Source organism: Lycium ferocissimum, chromosome 1, assembly GCF_029784015.1.
Source record: "Lycium ferocissimum isolate CSIRO_LF1 chromosome 1, AGI_CSIRO_Lferr_CH_V1, whole genome shotgun sequence".
Classification (NCBI taxonomy): domain Eukaryota; kingdom Viridiplantae; phylum Streptophyta; class Magnoliopsida; order Solanales; family Solanaceae; genus Lycium; species Lycium ferocissimum.
The window spans coordinates 18,467,324-18,485,150 of NC_081342.1; the positions used below are offsets into that span (position 1 = coordinate 18,467,324).

Genomic DNA, 17,827 nt, shown 5'->3' on the forward strand with positions numbered 1-17,827 from the left:
TTGAGACCTCCATTATGAAAACTTCATGCTCAACTAACTAAGTCACGCTTGAGGGTAATACCTTTTTAATATTTCTTTTGAAAGTTTAGGCTTATTTGGCACTTAAATAAACGATCAAACTCTTAGCAAAGCGAAAGCACACCAAAATGTGCATTTATCTAACTTATAGAATTTATATCTATTTAATACTTATCATATAAGAGTGATGGAAATGCAATAATACTCAAACCCTAAGGAACCACTTGAGTTGAGTTTTGAATATTGAGAAATTCCGTTAGATTAAATTTTTTATCTTAAATGTTCTTACCATGGACAAAAATTCTCCCCATTTTCTAAACTTAAAACACTTTTTTAAAACCCCAAACTGAGGGATTAGCAAACTCCAAACTCAAATGGACCATTTAAGTAAAAGACCTTTTTTTTATTACGCAATTAGAGAATTTAAGAGGGCAAAAGAAGAGAGAAAGCAAGTTAAGGGTAGACTGTTGTGAAAGCAAGTTAAGAGACTAGCAAGTTAAGCAAGTTAAGAGAAAGCAAGCTAAGAACACCGCAAGAACTGTTGTGGGTTAAAAGTAACAATTTATTTACTGAAAAATAAAAGGGTAGACTAGCGCTTTCTGGGCTGATATAATTTTTTCATTCTCTTCCTCTCTTTCAGTGTCTTCAATTTTCATAAGGTAATTTCTTCTCTCAGTTTCTATAATTAATCTTTTCTATTTTTACATTAGCTGATTTTGCTATCAATTAGATGTAATTTCCAACTTTCCCCGTGACATGTTAGTAGCTTTTAGTTTAATAGCACAAGATTCAAAAGTTTTTTTTTTTTTTTTTTTACTTTCTTAAACTCCGTGCCAAGAACAAAACCAGACTAATAAATTGAAACGGAGGGAGTAGTCATTTTTATGTTACTTCTTGAACAGTTATGTAACTGCAATGATTTTCCAGTTTTTGTTGCATTTTCTGTGCAACAACTTGTTTACATTTCGTGCATATAAGTGTTATGGTCCATTGCAATGTGCTTTTAGGGTGTGGTTCTCCCTAGGTTGTATCAATAAGTGATGCCATGTATGGAAAGTGCACTTGGGTGCTTATATAGGAAAATATATAACATCAGTTTTTGTGTGGAAGGGGATTTCAGTTCAATGAATGGACTAATAATATCTGCTTAACTGCCAATTGCCAGCCGGTACGAGACAGAGTTTAGGAAAAGGAAGTTGTTTTTAAATGTAAAGTAGTATCGGGATAAAATATTGCATCATTGTTGTATGATCATAAGAGTATCACTGCATAGGGAGTTCAGAAAATTCAACAGAAAGAATCTTCTCTCCTTTCTGGGAAGGAGGGTCATTGACTGCAAGGCGTAATACTTAGAATCCTTCTATAACTTATAGAAATATGTTTATTTTGCGAAAGCCATTTACGACATAAGATAAACCAGCAGAGAAGGATGGTGCATTTCACTTGTTTGCAATTTTCCTATTGGATCACATAATGCCCTTCTACCTCGACCTTGTATGTTAACAACAACAACGTACCCAGTGTAATCCCACAAAGTGGGGTCTGGGGAGGGTAAGATGTACGCGGACCTTACCCCTACCTTTGTGGGGCAGAGAGGCTGTTTCCGATGGACCCTCAGCTCGAAAGAAAAAAAAAAGAATTTGAAGCAAAGTATCAAGTAAAATATGACAGCACAATAGCAAGATACAAGACAAATGAAACAGCAAATAATAATACAACTATGCGACCTCGTATGTTAAGTGCACTGAAATTGGTACTTTTCCATCCGTTAACAAGAGAAAAAGCAAGTAAGCTTTTCTTCACGTGGTTTTCTTTCATCATTAGTTGTCGTACCTTTTTTTAGTGTCTTGTGCTCCCTCTTCTATCCATGATAGTACATCACTAGAAATTGCTAGCTAAATAATATTCTGTTTAAAGATGCTTCTTAGTTTGTCTATTCCTTATTCATCTTTATAGCCGACAATTACTACGTGTTTCAGAAGCCTTTTCTTGTGTGTTTCTCTGCTAAAACTGAAAAGACGAAACAATAAGGAAAAACAAAATGCACGAGAGAAGTTACTGGAATTTGTATGTTGGCAAGGGAAGAAGATTAACATGAGTAAAATTGAAGTAAGCAAAATAAATAGCAAGATTAGGGGAAGTAATTAGAAAGATGGACCGATGCCATGAATAGAATCAATTACTTCACCAAAAAAAAAAAAAAAAATAGAAAGATGGACCAAGCAGCTTCTCTGAGTAGCACTATGGTCTCATAACTGAGGAAGCTTCACATTGCCATACAATATCTGTACTAGTAACTTCCAACGACGTTCTCTTACTGTTTACAATTAAAATAGATAAACGTGGCATCATGACATTAAAAAAGGGAACCTTTATAATAGTTAAGTTACATAAAGCTTGGTTTTGGGTACCCACCTATCTGTCTTTTGACCAATTTTGAGAGTCATAGTGGCTGGAGGCTGTTTTTCTTCACTTATTCAGGATCTATTGTGTTCTCTTTTGTGCGTGTATAGAGCTTGAGGTAAAGCATATTCAATTTAAAGTTGCTGCATTGACCTGAAGAAAAATCTAGTGGCTCACAATAAGAAAGCATACAACAGTGTAGGTGTTCTTACCATGCTGCTTAATTTCATATTTTTAATTAATTTTTTCAAACTGATGATTTCACTCAGATGTGTGGGTATATGGTTGTGTATTTTAGGCTGTGAGTTGCTTGAACGCCATCCATGCTTGTTGCAGCCCATTTGATGGATGGGTTATGTGTTTGATATCCTCTTTGGATAGGTAACAGTGACATTTATTCTCATGATGATTCGCTTTGTACCTTTTTTGGTTTTACCACTGGACTCTCCATATTTTTCTTACATTTTCCCATTTATTTATGTTCTTGGTGAGTACGGGGAATAGACAATATATTTACCAACTATTTATGCCTTAGTCCTGAACTAGTTGGATTGGCTATATGGATCCTTTATATTCGTTTTGCTCTATTTGGAACTGTTTTATTCTAATACTCAATAATTTTTCTTTTTAGAACTAGATGCTCCCTAAATCTTTCAAATTACATATGAATTCATAATATGATTATCTTATGTTGATCATCAATGTAGCGCAGTCCTTGGAACAACTATGCGGAAACTCACATAGATGGAGTATGGATATAGACAACACTTGCTAAACATTCTTTTGGGAATTGTATTAGTATGTCAAGTACTAGGACAAAATGATATAGATATTCCTTGAAATAAATAGTAAAGTTACTTAATGCTACATTGAAGTCATTTTCTTGGTGCAATATGCACTTCACAAATTAAGGTTTGAAACTATTTGGAATCAGCACATGATGATGGCATCAACCAAAATTCTATTAGTTTGTTTGCCTTCTTTAATGCATTGTTTTATCTAGGAGTTTGATGGTGTGATACTACATTTTGCTTAATTATTTTTCTTCCATAATTTGCATGCGTGTCTACTGAAGAACAATGCTGAATCAATATTTTATTGTGAAAAAAAGTGGTCCTTGATTTTAAAAAACATACCATCATAAAGTCTCAAAGTATGAGAATTCTTTCTGTTAGATCTTCATAGTATACTTGGTTTTGTTGTTTGTTTTTTCAAATATAGATCGTAAAACTTCTTATCGACTCGAATGGTTAACAGTGTATAAGAGGGCTCTTTATATAAGACTTTTAGGTTACATAGGTGATCATTCTCTATGGCTAATAATGTAAGTCATGACAACAATTACGCCTTAAACAAAGTCCATTATTTAAGTCGATAAGGGTAGAGGGGCGGGCTCACCATCCCCGATTTCCGGAGGCTGCAATTGGCCCAAATTGTTGGCTCTAGGCCAATTCTCGGTCATTGAAAAGAGATTCTCTACATCTCTTACTGTCATAAGAATCTTTTTATAGATTAATAAGGCAAGTAAATATTTTAATTAAATAAATAATATCCTAAGATATGCTATAGAGTATTCTATAGTATTTTCCTTACTCAAGTTCGATGAATCTTGACATATATGGTGAATCTGGACGTATACCCTCCTTTCGACAGATTGCATAATGACTTCTGCTCTATTTCTCCTTGCGTAAGTTATCAAATCAGGTCTATCAAAACACCCAATAGTCTCCCAATGAATTCTTTCTCCAACTTCACTTTCCTTTGTGGTAGCGGTTTCAACAGGGGAACTTGGGAGAATCATCTCTTCTTTCTTATTGCTCACCCCCTGAAAAGGTAATCGTGTAATAGCGAAATAGGGCTCGGACTCTCGAAAGGTAACATCCATGCTGACAAAGGATCTCCTGGAGGGAGGATGATAGCATTTGTACCCTTTATGTATAGGAGAAATCCCAATAAGACACACTTAAGGGCTCTAGGATCAAGTTTCCCAGAATTTCTAGTGTGAACAAAGCAGACACACCCAAACACCTGCGAAGGAACAGTATATTTATTCTCACCCTTTAAAGCCTCTAGGGGACTCTGAGAATTGAGGGTTAAGTGACATTCTATTGATAAAATAGGCAACAACTAGAATGGCATCCCCATTAGGCTTTCGATAGATTCATGGTAAACATAGAGATCTTGCCAGTTTTAGCAAATGCCTATTTTTCTTCTTAGCAACCCTATTTTGTGCACTAATGTAGGTACAACTAGTTTGATGGATTATCCCATCCATATAAGCACCAAATCTTTTATCCATATATTCTGTGCCATTGTCAGTTCACAAGATTTTTATCTTATCCTCAAATTAAGTACAGATCATCATATGAAATGACTGAAAGCAAGAGAAAACCTCACTTTTGGCCTTTAAGAGATCCACCCAAGTTATCCTAGAGCAACAATTAATAAAGGTAACAAACCATCATTTTCCAAACAGAGAAAAAGTTTGACTAGGATCCCACACATCAGAATGAATAATCGTAAAACAGTAGTACTTGTATCATCACTCAGAGGTTAATAATTTCTAGTGCGTTTGGCATATTCACAAGCATCACAAAACAAAGAGTCAAACTCAGTTTTGGAAAACACACTAGGACATAACTTCTTTAAAACAAAAAAGGATGGGTGCCCCAACCGACTACGCAACTGGACTATTTTTTCATTGACATCCTTATTTCCTCTAAAAAATGCTTGACCAGAGTCTCGAGTCCCATCGAACATGTATAAGCCATCATGCTATTTACCACTGCCAATCCTTTTTCTTGTTTGAAGACCCTTAAAAACACAATGATCAGGGAAGAACTTGATACTACAACTTAGTTCTTTAGTAATTGAACTAACTGATAACATGTTAACATGAAACTCAGGTACACGTAGAACAAATGATAAGGTAATATCAGGTGTACAAAGAGCAAAACCTGTTCCAAAGATGGGGAGTTAGAGAGCCACTGGCTATTCTTACATAATATCCGTTGGGGCTAGGAGAGTAATTTTGTAAAACTTTAGAGGAGAGTGTCCTGTGTCTATTCGCACCAGAAACAACAACCCAAGAATCAAGTGAAGCAGCTTAGGCACTACCTATTTGCACATAATTAGATGTGGCAAGAAAAGTGAGTCAAGTTTGGTTAAGAGTCGGCAAGGATGCTGAATTTCATCGGAAGACAGTTTCTCCTTAAGCTGTTTCCCCTATAGTATTAAATATTAATAGGACTCCAAATTAGAAAATATGATTTCCTAGTACTTTAGAAGGAAATTATCTTCAAATCAGTTCTCAGAGAAAAATAAAAAACTGGAAAAAATCGCCAGATAGATCTGTCTCGCCGGAAAACAAGCTCCGGTGATTAGAAAAAAAATCTGAAACTTGGTGGGTAGGCTCGGAATTGACAGACAACCCAAGCAGGTTTTGAAAAAATTCTGTCAAAAGTAGCTTTTGCGGACAACTTGAAGGAGGGAGAAAACCCTATCTCTTTTTGGAAGAAAAAAGAACCATAATGTTGTGAGGGATAAAAACGCACCTCAAAAGGCAGCAATGACTCTGATACCATATAGAATTTGAGAGGAAGAAAAATGCTTCTTTCGTATTTCAGTATGTCTTTACATCCCATGAGAAGAAGTTTTTATACAAGTGAATCCTAACTGATTAAGGAAAGACAATCAATTACGATAAAGAAATATCTATTCCTATAATTACGCTGCGAAAAGGAAAAATAAAGTCTCCAAAATCGTGCTAATTAATTAACACAATCAACATCTTGATTTTGATAGTGCTGCTTGGGTTGTGATAATTTTTTCTTGTTTTCTTTTTAATTGGGTTGTTAGATTAAAAAATAGATAGAGTTTGCAGAAGTTTTTCTTAGCGGTCAAGTGTTCTCTCCTATATGTTTTCTTCTTTTTGATGCTTTAAACATATGTGATCTTTGCATTTTCAGAATATAGAGAACATTACAGAAAAGAGGTCAGTACAAGCTTTAAATGTGGTGAAAGGTCAAATGCGCTGCACAGTTGTGGGTGAAGATATATTTCATGAAAGGGATATGAAGAGGCAAAAGAAACTAAATTATGGTTTGTCAGAGAGCTTAGAAAGTCATGGTCATAGTCAACAAAGATATCCTAGTTCTGAAATTGTTGCTAATTCCAACTGCAATTTGGAGAATAAAATATGTGAATCTCCTTCTGTTGCTCAGCCAAAAGCAGTTACAGATCAACATCCTCTGAAAGAAAGCGTTTGTGCTTTCTGTCATTCACCTAAGACCACAGAGGTGAGTTTATCTGTGTTGTTTATGAAAGGAGAAACTTCAAGCTATCAGCTGCATGCGATTATTCTGGTGTTTTATATATTTTGCTTAATACTCTCTTCCATTGCTACTTATTTTTTGGTCCACATCCTTTGTTTATTTACACATGTTTATCTGGACATATTCTGCTATATTTAACCAATTCTTAATACTAACTTTTTCAGTTTCTGTTAAATATTTGCAGAGAACTGGACCGTTCATGTACTATGCAAATGGAAAGGAAGTGGTGGAAAATGTCACTTCTCTTCCCAAAGTCATATGTGTGCACAGTAAATGCATTGAATGGTAGGTGGTTTAAATCACTTGATATTCCAAACATAATATTGTTCTATAGTTATTTACCATTTCAGAAAATATTATAATGGTTTATGATTACGCAACTGATAAAGGGAAGCTTTAAGTGTGCAGTTGAGTGGCATCTCTATCCTGTGCAGTCACTTCTTTTTCTTTATGTAGGTTGGATGAGATGGAACAAGTGGACTTTAAACACTTTATGTGCTATGCTTGAATTATTTAGCTGTGATAGATGGTTATTGACAATTGGAGCTGGAGAAAAAAGGAACCTTTTTTTTTTTTTTTGGGTCAATGATTTTTTTTTTATTTCACTGAAGTGTCAATAATACACATGCTAGCTCATTGGACTCTAGAGCTAGATCCTCAAAAATAACCAAGAGGAAAACTATGGTCAGTTGGTCTGCTAAACAAAACAGAACCAACTCAACAAACAAGAAAAACAACTAAGCCTATCTAAACAACTCATTCATTTACAATGCTTTTGTCCGACTATATGTAACAGTAGGACTATGTCTCCAATGATAACTTTGCTTTCTTCTGCCTTGGGGCTGAATGTACGACTGTTTCATTCTAACCAGATATGATAGACAGTGGCTGCAAATAGAAATCCCAAAATAGAATTCGTAGGTCTTCTATTGTTCACCTTAACTGACAGCCACCCTCTGCAGCCTCCCATGATCCGATCTGCCTATTGAGTCCCATCCAGTGTAGCAGAGGCTTCCAGATGTGCTGGAAATAAGAGCAGTCAAAGGACATATGAGCATGAGTTTCCTCCACTGCAGATGCACAAAGAACACAATCCAAATGTGTTTAGCAACCTTTGATTGTAACAAATCAAACATCGTAATAATCTGTTGTGATTATCAAGCTGTGTTTTTAGTGAATATAGTCAAATCTGAATATTTCAGATAGGACATAACTTATTTAGAGCTAATCAGGCATTGCCTGTAGGTTGTTCCTCTACAAGACTTGTACCTCCACTACTAAATCATTATCTCATTCTTATGTTATATCATATTTCATTGATCCTTTGGCGTTCTGCAGTATTTCGTGAACCACACAATTATTTTTTAGTCGATCCAACTTAGGTTGGATACCTCTTCGGAACTTAATTTCATTGATTACAGGACACCTCAAGTATATTATGTTGGAGATATTATACAGAATTTGGACACCGAGGTGGCAAGAGCTGCAAAACTCAAATGTAGTAGTTGTGGCATGAAGGGTGCAGCACTTGGCTGCTATGTAAAGTCTTGCAGGAGGAGTTATCATGTGCCCTGTGCATTTGAAATCCAGGATTGCCGTTGGGATAGGGTAAGTAAATACAACTAACAAATTTATCCAATTGAGCACCGTAGAATTTGCTTCTTCCTATTTTCCCTAAAAGTCTACATCTTTAATTATAGGACGAGTTTGTCATGCTGTGCCCAATTCATAAATCTGTTAAATTTCCAAGTGAGAAGTCAAAGTCCAGAAAGCATGTCAGGAGGGAAGTGTATCCAGAGACTTCTCCACTGTAAGAAGAGTGTATATTATGGCATTTACTATTTTGTTTTCTATCACCTCTTAAATTTTAGGCAGTTGTTGAGAATAGGGCTGGGCATAAATACCGAAAACCGAAAAATCGGACCAACAACATACCAAGTGAAATCCCACAATGTGGGGTCTGGGGAGGGTAAAGTGTACGCAGACCTTACCCCTATCTCGGAAGGTAGGAGGCTGTTTCCGAAAGACCCTCGGCTCAAGAGAAAACACAACGAGAAAGGTTAGATAAGCACAAGCAGTTCAAAGCAAAATGCAAATGAAACTAAAGAAAGCGAATAAGTCAAAATAGAGCAGTCTAAAAAAGGGAGCAGTAGCTACCTCAGATAAATAAGATAATCGAAGTACAAGAAACAACATATAGTAGCAAGAAACAAAGGACAACAGACTATAGATCGAAACTGCGACTATCTACTAGCCTTCTTCCCTAATCTGAGTCCTCCAAAACCTCCTATCTAAGGTCATGTCCTCGGTAGTTCGAATCGCGCCGTATCCCCGTCTCGGCGCCTCTCCCCAATACTTTTTAGGCCTACCCCTACCTCTTCTGAAATCATCCATAGCTAACCTCTCACATCTCCGCATTGGAGCATCTGTGCCTCTCCTTCTCACATGCCCAAACCATCTCAGCGTCGCTTCCCTCATCTTGTCCTCCACTGATGCTACTCCAACCTTATCCCGGATATCATCATTCCTAATCCTATCTCGCCTGGTGTGCCTACACATCCATCGCAACATTCTTATTTCCGCAACTTTCATCTTTTGGACGTGAGAGCTCTTGACTGCCCAGCATTCTGCCCCGTACAACAAAGTCGATCTCACAATCACTTTGTAGAACCTGCCTTTAAGTTTTGGTGGCACCTTCTTATCACACAAAGACTCCCGAAACAAGCCTCCATTTCATCCACCCTGCACCAATACGATGTGAGACATCATCGTCAATATCCCCATTTTCTTATATAATAGACCCAAGATATTTGAAACTTCCTTTCTTTGGGATGGCGTGGGTACCAAGCCTCACTTCCACGCCAAGCTCATGTGTCACGTCACTGAACTTGCACTCCATGTATTCTGTCTTGGTCCTACTCAACTTGAGCCCTTTAGACTCCAGCGGTTGTCTCCAAACCTCCAGCTTAGCGTTCACTCCGCTGCGTGTCTCGTCAATCAAGACTATGTCATCCGCAAATAACATACACCATGGCACTTCACCTCCATTCGCCGCGTCGACTCCCATCACTAAGGCAAATAAAAACGGGCTAAGAGTCGATCCTCGGTGCAACCCCATCTCCACCGGGGAAGTTGTTCCGAGTCTTCTCCCACCGTCCTTACCCCGGTCTTGCTCCTCATACATGTCCTCGATCGCCCCCAATGTACGCTACGTACACCTCCTACGGAGAAAGCATCTCCATAAAACCTCTCTTGGCACTTTGTCGTAAGCCTTTTCTAGGTCGATGAAAACCATGCGTGTCCTTCTTTCTCTCCCTATACCGCTCCACCGGCCTCTCACAAGATGGATGGCTTCGTAGTCGAGCACCCGTCACGAATCCGAACCAGTTCTCCGAAATAGGACACGCCTCTTCTCACCCTCATCTCCACCACCCTTTCCCACACTTTCATAGCGTGGCTTAGCTTAGCAAACGATCCCTCTATAGTTGTCGCAACTTTGAATATCACCCTTGTTCTTATACAAAGGAACCATCATACTCCACCTCCATTCCTCGTGCATCTTCGCCGTCTTAAAAATAACATTAAACAATCCACCAACCATTCCAAACCCGCCCGCCCGCACTCTTCCAAAACTCCCTGTGGTCTCGTCAGACCCGCAGCTCTTCCCCCGCATCCCGCGAACAACACCCTTAACCTCCTCCACCTTTATACTCCTACAATACCCAAAATCGCGACGCCTCTCAGAGTACTCCATATCTCCCAACATAATGTCTCTATCACCTTCCTCGTTCAAGAGTTTATGGAAGTATGACTGCCAGCTTCGTCTAATGAGAGCTTCCTCCACCAATACTTTTCCATCCTTGTCCTTGACGCATTTTACTCAATCCAGGTCCCGTGCCTTTCTCTCCCTCACCTTGGCTAGCCTGAACAACTTCTTATCCCTGCCTTTGTCCTCTACCCCGCATATGACGTTCGAAAGCCGCCGTTTTTGCCAAATCGCGAACTTCGCTTCCTTTCTCGCAATCTTATACCTTTTCCTATTCGTCCGCTTCTCCTCATCATCTTTGCTGTCTACCAACCTCGCGTATGCCACCTTCTTTGCTTCCACCTTCCCCTGGACTTCTCCATTTCACCACCAGTCCCCTCGTCGCCCACCATGACGACCTCTCGAGACTCCCAGAACATCTCTAGCTGCTTCCCTAATGCAGCTCGCCGTCCTATCCACATACTGCTCGCGTCCCCCCTACTCTCCCAAGCCCCTATAGCCGTCAACTTCTCCCCCATCTCCTGGGCACTCGACAAAGTCAGACTCCCCCACCTGATCCTTGGCCGGTCATCCACGACCCTCTTTTACTTCTTCCTCATAATCCCCAAATCCATCACCAAAAGCTTATGTTGGGTCGTAAGGCTTTCACTCGGAATGACCTTGCAGTCTTTACAAAGACCTTTATCCTCTTTTCTAAGGAGCAAAAAGTCTATCTGCGTCGTAGCCGTCGAATTACGAAAGGTTACCAAGTGCTGTTCCCTTTTCGGGAAACTCGTGTTGGCTACCACCAATCCAAAAGCTTTAGTGAAATCCAGAAGTGAGACTCCTCCTCCATTCCTGACTCCGAAGCCGAAACCTCCATGCTCATCATCATAACCCCCCGAGGTTGAGTCGATGTGTCCATTGAAATCTCCTCCTATGAATAACTTTTCGGTGGGCGGTATATCTCCCACCACTTCGTCCAAATCCTCCAAAAAGCGCCTCTTCTCCTCCCCGTCCAAGCCTGCTTGTGGCGCGTAAGCACTAATAATGTTCAAGGCAAACCCTTCCACAACTAACTTAACTGCCATCATCCGGTCATTGACCCTCCTAACCTCTACGACCTGGTCTCTTAGCTCACTATCTACTAAAATGCCTACCCCATTCCTATACATTGACTTACCCGAGAACCATAACTTATACCCGTCCGCATCCTTAGCTTTAGATCCTACCCATTTGGTCTCTTCGACGCAAGCTATATTAATCCTCCTCTCCTTTTTTTTGAAACTGGTTATTAATCCTCCTCTCCTTAAGAATCTTAACTAGCTCTATGGACTTTCCAGGCAAAGTCCCAATGTTCCAGGACCCTACTCTCAACCTAGACGCTCCCTGACCCCACTTACCCCCTCTCACCCTAGTACTCGTCTCCGACCGAGAACATGACCCTAGTCTACAATCGCTCGCTAAAGCCACTAAGGGAAATAAAAGCAAATCAAAGATTTATCTAAAACAAACAAGAATCAATACTAAAGCACAGTTATCAAGAGACTATATGCAAGTCAGGTTACTACGACAAGAAAGATAGCACTATAAGCTAAAGGAATAAAGGCAAGAATGTAACGTCAAGAGTCAAGAATGTGTAGCAGGCAAGATTTAACAAGGTTAAAAGACACAAGAATTAATATAAGACACAAGAATTAATATGAGCCACCAGAGATACCAACTCCAGGTGAAACAATTTTTAAAATATTTAAAAAACCTGTTCGCCGCTGGAGTAACTGTTTATCGCCGGAAATACTATTCACAACCGGAACCCGCTGACTTGGCCGGAAACCTAGTGGCGGGGGTTTCCAGGTGCAGAAACGAGAAGACAAGAGGCAAAAAAAGCAAAGAAAAGAAAAGAGAAGAGAAGAGGAGAGGAGGAGAGAAAAGAAGGAGATCTGGCCAGAAAAATTCCCTATACCCGCCGGCGTTGGAAGGGGGAGAGGGCTGCGTACCTTTTGGGGGGGGGGGGGGTCGCTGCCAGGAAGGAGGGGGTAGGTGGATTGGGGTGGGGTGGGGGGTGTAAACTTACCGTTGAGAGAAAGGGGGGAGAGAACCGAACCGAATTAATTTGGTTCTTCGGTTTCGGTTTCGGTTCTATTTTTTCTAAAAATTTGGTGTTCGGTTTGGTTTTCGGTTTAACCGAAGAACCGAACTTCTATTACTTGAGTTCAAATAAACTGAACAATAAGGCAAAAACAGTCTTGTAACGGTCTTTGGACAGTTAGTGGTTAGTGGTTAGTGGTTAAAGACAGATCTTTGGACAGTCTTGTAACGTGTCGCACTTACTTCTTTCTGTGCTAATTTGAATAATTTTATTTAAGTTAGCGAGGTTAAATTGTTTAATCTCTTACTTTGAGATAGGTTTTCCGACTTATTAAATTGTTTAATAACACTTATCACAATTCAAGATTTGAAATAAAATAAAAAATAGTAAAGAAATCTATTTGAAGACCTATCTTGATCAGAATGTCTTTAAAAAACGCTAGAAATTTATTTGAAGGCATTTAGTTAACGTCTTTATAAATAAAAATAAAAGATTTTTCCTGGTTGAGACAACTCAGGTAACCTGCTTGCGTCAATATTGAGAAACTTGACCTGAGCTAAATAAGATCTGTCAAGGCATTTGCTGATAATTTCAAAGCACTTAACCTTTCTCTGAACATCTTAATGTAATTGCTTGATCTCTATTTCTCCAGTTCTACCTTATTGACTGAGTTCTAGTTAAAAAAGTAGAACATGTTTGCCTAAAGGTCTGTTCTTTTAGTTCCCCAGGAATATTTGGAGTCAGAATGAATTTCAAGTTAACTTGAATTTAATCTTGTCACCATATTGAAGGACAATTGCCGTTAAAATTGAAAAAAAAAAAAAAAATTAAAAAAAAAAAAAAAAACCGAAAACCGAACCGAACTAATACGGTTCGGTATTCGGTACACTTTTAAAAAACCGAAGAACCGAATGCCCACCCCTAGTTGAGAATGATAGGAACATCATTATAGAAACCTTAAAATCTGTGTGCTACTTTTTTTTTTTTTTTGAGAAGGTAACGGTTGTATGTATAGACGAAACCAGCACATAGGTTGTGCTGAAAACCATATTTACATCAGGCAAAAGAAAACAACTGATCCAACATTCTAACAAGATCCTAGAATATCTACAATGGACTCAGTATCTTTTGGATATATCTGCTTACACCAAAAACAAAAAAGTCTAATGCAGTTCAGTTTGATCTTTTGTGCTTCATTATTGATGTCCTCAAAACACCTTGAATTCCTCTCTTTCCAAATTGTCCACCATATACAGGCTGGAACAACCCTCCATCTATCTCTGTCTGCAGCTCCTAATCCTGCCTCCTCCCAGCTATATAGTACTTGAGTAATCTTTTTAGGCATTACCCAAGCCAATCCCCTAAGGTTAACAAAAATCCTCCCACTCATCTCACGCTCCTCGGTTTAAGTTTATTAATTTTGAAATTGGTGTACCTTCCTAATACCATCATTATTTATGCTGATTCTCTAGATATAAATCATGTACACTACTTTTGGTATACGGCTTGTATACGGGGTTTCCCCAATTGTTAATAAAATTATTTACCTTATCAAAAATAAATAAATCATGTACACTACTATTTTTCCTGCATAAAAGGTTGTCTTGATATAGAGATGTGGATGATGATTGAATGACAAGAAGTGTTGGTATCTCGTCATAAAATTGTAGTGGATCCGCAATTGTTGCTAGTTGGAAAGTTGAAGACGTACGGAACTGCTCGAGTTGTTGGTATATTTTTTTTCTTTGGAGACTGGTAACATTTTATTCACAGAAGCATTAAGGCAGTGCAAGCCTATTTTACATTTTACAGAAGTCCTAGCATATCTACCAAAGATTCTGTATCTTCTACATGACTTTCTTTACACCAAAAATAGAGCAAGTGAACACAGTTCATCTTAACTTCCCAAAAAGGCTTGTGCTTATCTTCAAAAATTCTGTTGTTCCTTTCCTTCCAAACTGTCCACCATGTGCAAACAGATATTAGACTTCACCAAGATTTCTGCCTCACAATGCCACCATTGTTGTTCCAACACTCCAGAAGCCCTACAGTGGTTGCTGGCATGGTCCAGTTCATTCCAACCAGGCTCAGAAAGAGTTGCCACAGCTGTGTTGTAAGAGCTCAATGAGTAAAAAGATGACTGTTGGTTTCCAAAGCTCTGTCACACAACATACATCTTGAACATAAGTGAAAGCCTTCCTTTGCAACTTCTCTTGAGTAAGGCAAGCTCTTTTTGCTACCAGCCATGAAAAACAAATGACCTTGGAAGGAGCTTTACTTTCCAAATTTCCTTCCATGGCCATCTATTTGTATGCTGACTTGAGAGTTGAGAATGAAAGTTTTGAGTAAGCAGATTTAACTGTAAAGATCCCTTTACTACAATTCTTCCAGATTAAAGTATCATCATGCTCATTCAATCCTTAAAATTCCTCCAAGGTTCCAAAGAACTCATCAACTCTCTCAAGTTCCCAGTCATTAAGTCCTCCGATAAGCAGGTTTATCTCATTTGATTGTCATGTGGAACCGAGGCTTGTTAAGGTATTAGTATATCTAATAGGAGTGTCTTTACATACATATGCACACTAGAAGGCCAATGCTTATTCTTTTCGGTTATTAGTCTAGTTAAATTAACTGGGTAGTCTATATGATTAATCCATTAATGTAATATTGAGAAATTGTTGTTTTTTCTCTTTCTTCTAGACTTTGAATGATGTAATATTCTTGTGAAGAAGTTGGCTAGCATATCCATTGGAACATATTGGATCACAATGCTCTGTTACATAAAGATAGCCACAGAATATTGGGGTTTCTTAATTGAAAAGCTTCATATTGTTTCATGAAATACATAACAAAACTTGCCGTTTGTATACTTTTACACATTGATTTTTATTCTTTCACGTAAACCAAAGGGCAGTTGAGATATGCATAGTCATTAGAATATGAGGGTAGTTGTCCTCATCTATTAAGCAATTCCATAACTCCTTTTCCTTTTTGATCGTTGTGCATGCAGAACCACCGAGCAATTGAGTTTTTGGGCAAGATCATCAGATGGACCCAAAGAATGGATTCTTTCTGGGTCTGCTTTATCATCAGAAGAGAAGGTTGGTTTATCCTTTCTGCATTGACAATATTCTCTGCTAGTTCTATCATATATCCCTTGTATCTGTTTTAAGACTGTTTGATCAGTGTCACAATCAAGTATGCAGTTACAAGTCACATGGAGAATTGCCACTGGCATGTTACCAGGCAAAAAAACCCTTTTATATTTCAGCCCTCTGGTATACTAGAGTCAACTTATTATGGCCATGCATAGATGGTTTAACTCTCTGTATGTCATCGCTAAGTTGATGTCTTAGTCCTGGTTGATGCAGGTCTTGAGAATAGCAACGTATGCAAGATCCACTTATTTTAGTATCTTTGCTTTTATTTGTTTACTTGTATGGTATTTGCACATTGGCCCATCGAAATGCCCTTTTATTTTGAGAAAAGCCTTTCGAGTAAAACAAATCGGTAACTTCTTTTTGTTTGGAATTGTTAGCTGAAAGTGGTTCATTTCTAAAAGTATTAATCCCTTATTGTTTTCTGACGTTTTGCAGTATATGTTGGTGAAATTTGCTAATATGTGTGGTGCAACTGTTTGCAAGTTTTGGAAACCAAATGTCACGCATGTTGTTGCAACAATAGATGAAAAGGGTGCATGCACCAGAACAATGAAAGTTCTCATGGCGATTTTGAGTGGAAAATGGATTCTAACTATAGACTGTAAGCACTGTTTCCTTGTATCTAAAGTGTTTGTGGAATAGGTTTTTCAATTGGTTTTCCATAACAAGGGTCATTTTGAATCACTATTGAATCAAGAATTGTAATAAAGTAGAATGTGCGGGGATAAAAAAATGAGTTGCTTTGGTGTTGAGGGGAAGAGAAGAGAAACACCTGGTTACATGTTTGACTTCTCCAAAGCTGCTTTGATAGCATGGATTTTGTTTTTGGAAATAGTTTGCTTGGCTTGGGTCAATAGTTATTTAGTTGTCTAATGGAGAAGGATGATTATTTTATCTAAATTCCGTTCTCCTACCATGGAACTTGTTAATTTGCAGGGGTAAAAGCTTGTATTGCAGCAAATGGCCCGGTAAATGAAGAACCATATGAAATAACTCTAGACAATTATGGTTGTTGTGGGGGCCCCAAAGCTGGAAGGCTGAGGGTCTCAACTGATGTAAGTGTTTGGTTATTGCAGGTGACTGAGAAACTAGTCCATTATATTCCTTACGAATAAGCTTCAAGGCTAAAAATCTTTTTTTTTTTTCCTTGGTTCCCAACTGAGGTGGCACATATGAAAAGAAAATGTATCCAGTAAACAATATTTTTTAATACTGCAGGCACCAAAGCTTTTTGATGGTTTCAAGTTTTATTTGAGTGGAGATTTTATGCCAACTTACAAAAGTGACTTATTAGATCTAGTTGAGAAGGCTGGAGGCACTATCATTCAGAGCAAGGAACAGTTGGTGCAACAGACTCGCGCTGCACAGGAAACTCAACCACCTTCTCTAGTTGTATACAACTGTGAACCCCCACAGGGTTGCATGTTTGAAGAAGAAGAAAGCAGTATTTTACAACAAAGATTAGCTGAAGCTGAGGATCTAGCCAAGCAAATTGGTTGTCAAGCCATTCAACATACTTGGATTCTGGAATCCATTGCTGCATGTAAATTAGTACCTTTCTGCTGATGAGCGGCTGCGGCAAGTTTTTTGTGCAACTGAGATACTATAACTTGTGGTAGAAGAGTCCTTCTAAATGACTGTTTGTGTAATAGATGAGAGCAAAGCATCTCTGGTGTTTGTAACAAGTAGTTGTACATTCTCTGCACCAGGGAAATATTGTTGAATCTTAAAAGCCAAATGCCCTTCCAAGATTTTGTGTATAAATGTGACATACTGAAAAGGAATCGATAATGAAATAGAGAGATAACTACCTTGGTTCTAAAGTTACTGGCTTATGTAACCACTTCTGACAAATGCCCATTTTTTTTTTTTATTTCAACAACCTCATTTAGTGCAGCAGTATAAGGACAATTGGTTTGATTGATTATCCCATAAATCAACACCAACATTTTTATTCATGTATTTTGTGCCATTGTCAGTTCGCAAGATTTTTATGTAGCACCAAATCATTCTAGTGCAACAAGTAATAAAAGTAAACGGATTATCAATTACTAGAATATGGAACTGATAGTAGGAC

At 38.3% G+C, this 17,827-nt stretch overlaps 1 protein-coding gene across 2 annotated transcripts; it reads left to right on the plus strand.

Annotated features, from left to right (window-relative positions):
• The first annotated feature begins 543 nt into the window (after positions 1-543).
• Positions 544-17,573, plus strand: LOC132051141 (BRCA1-associated RING domain protein 1-like). Of its 2 annotated transcripts, none has more exons than XM_059442422.1 (10): positions 544-677; positions 2,532-2,619; positions 6,390-6,719; positions 6,940-7,040; positions 8,177-8,363; positions 8,456-8,565; positions 15,600-15,690; positions 16,186-16,351; positions 16,687-16,805; positions 16,969-17,573. In XM_059442422.1, exons 3-10 carry the CDS (start codon positions 6,450-6,452, stop codon positions 17,314-17,316), a joined length of 1,392 nt encoding a protein of 463 aa, XP_059298405.1. In that variant the 5' UTR covers positions 544-677; positions 2,532-2,619; positions 6,390-6,449; the 3' UTR covers positions 17,317-17,573. The 2 variants fall into 2 exon arrangements, with proteins under 2 accessions (XP_059298405.1, XP_059298397.1); XM_059442414.1 differs by lacking the exon at positions 544-677 and adding an exon at positions 2,720-2,802.
• The last annotated feature ends 254 nt before the right edge of the window (positions 17,574-17,827 follow it).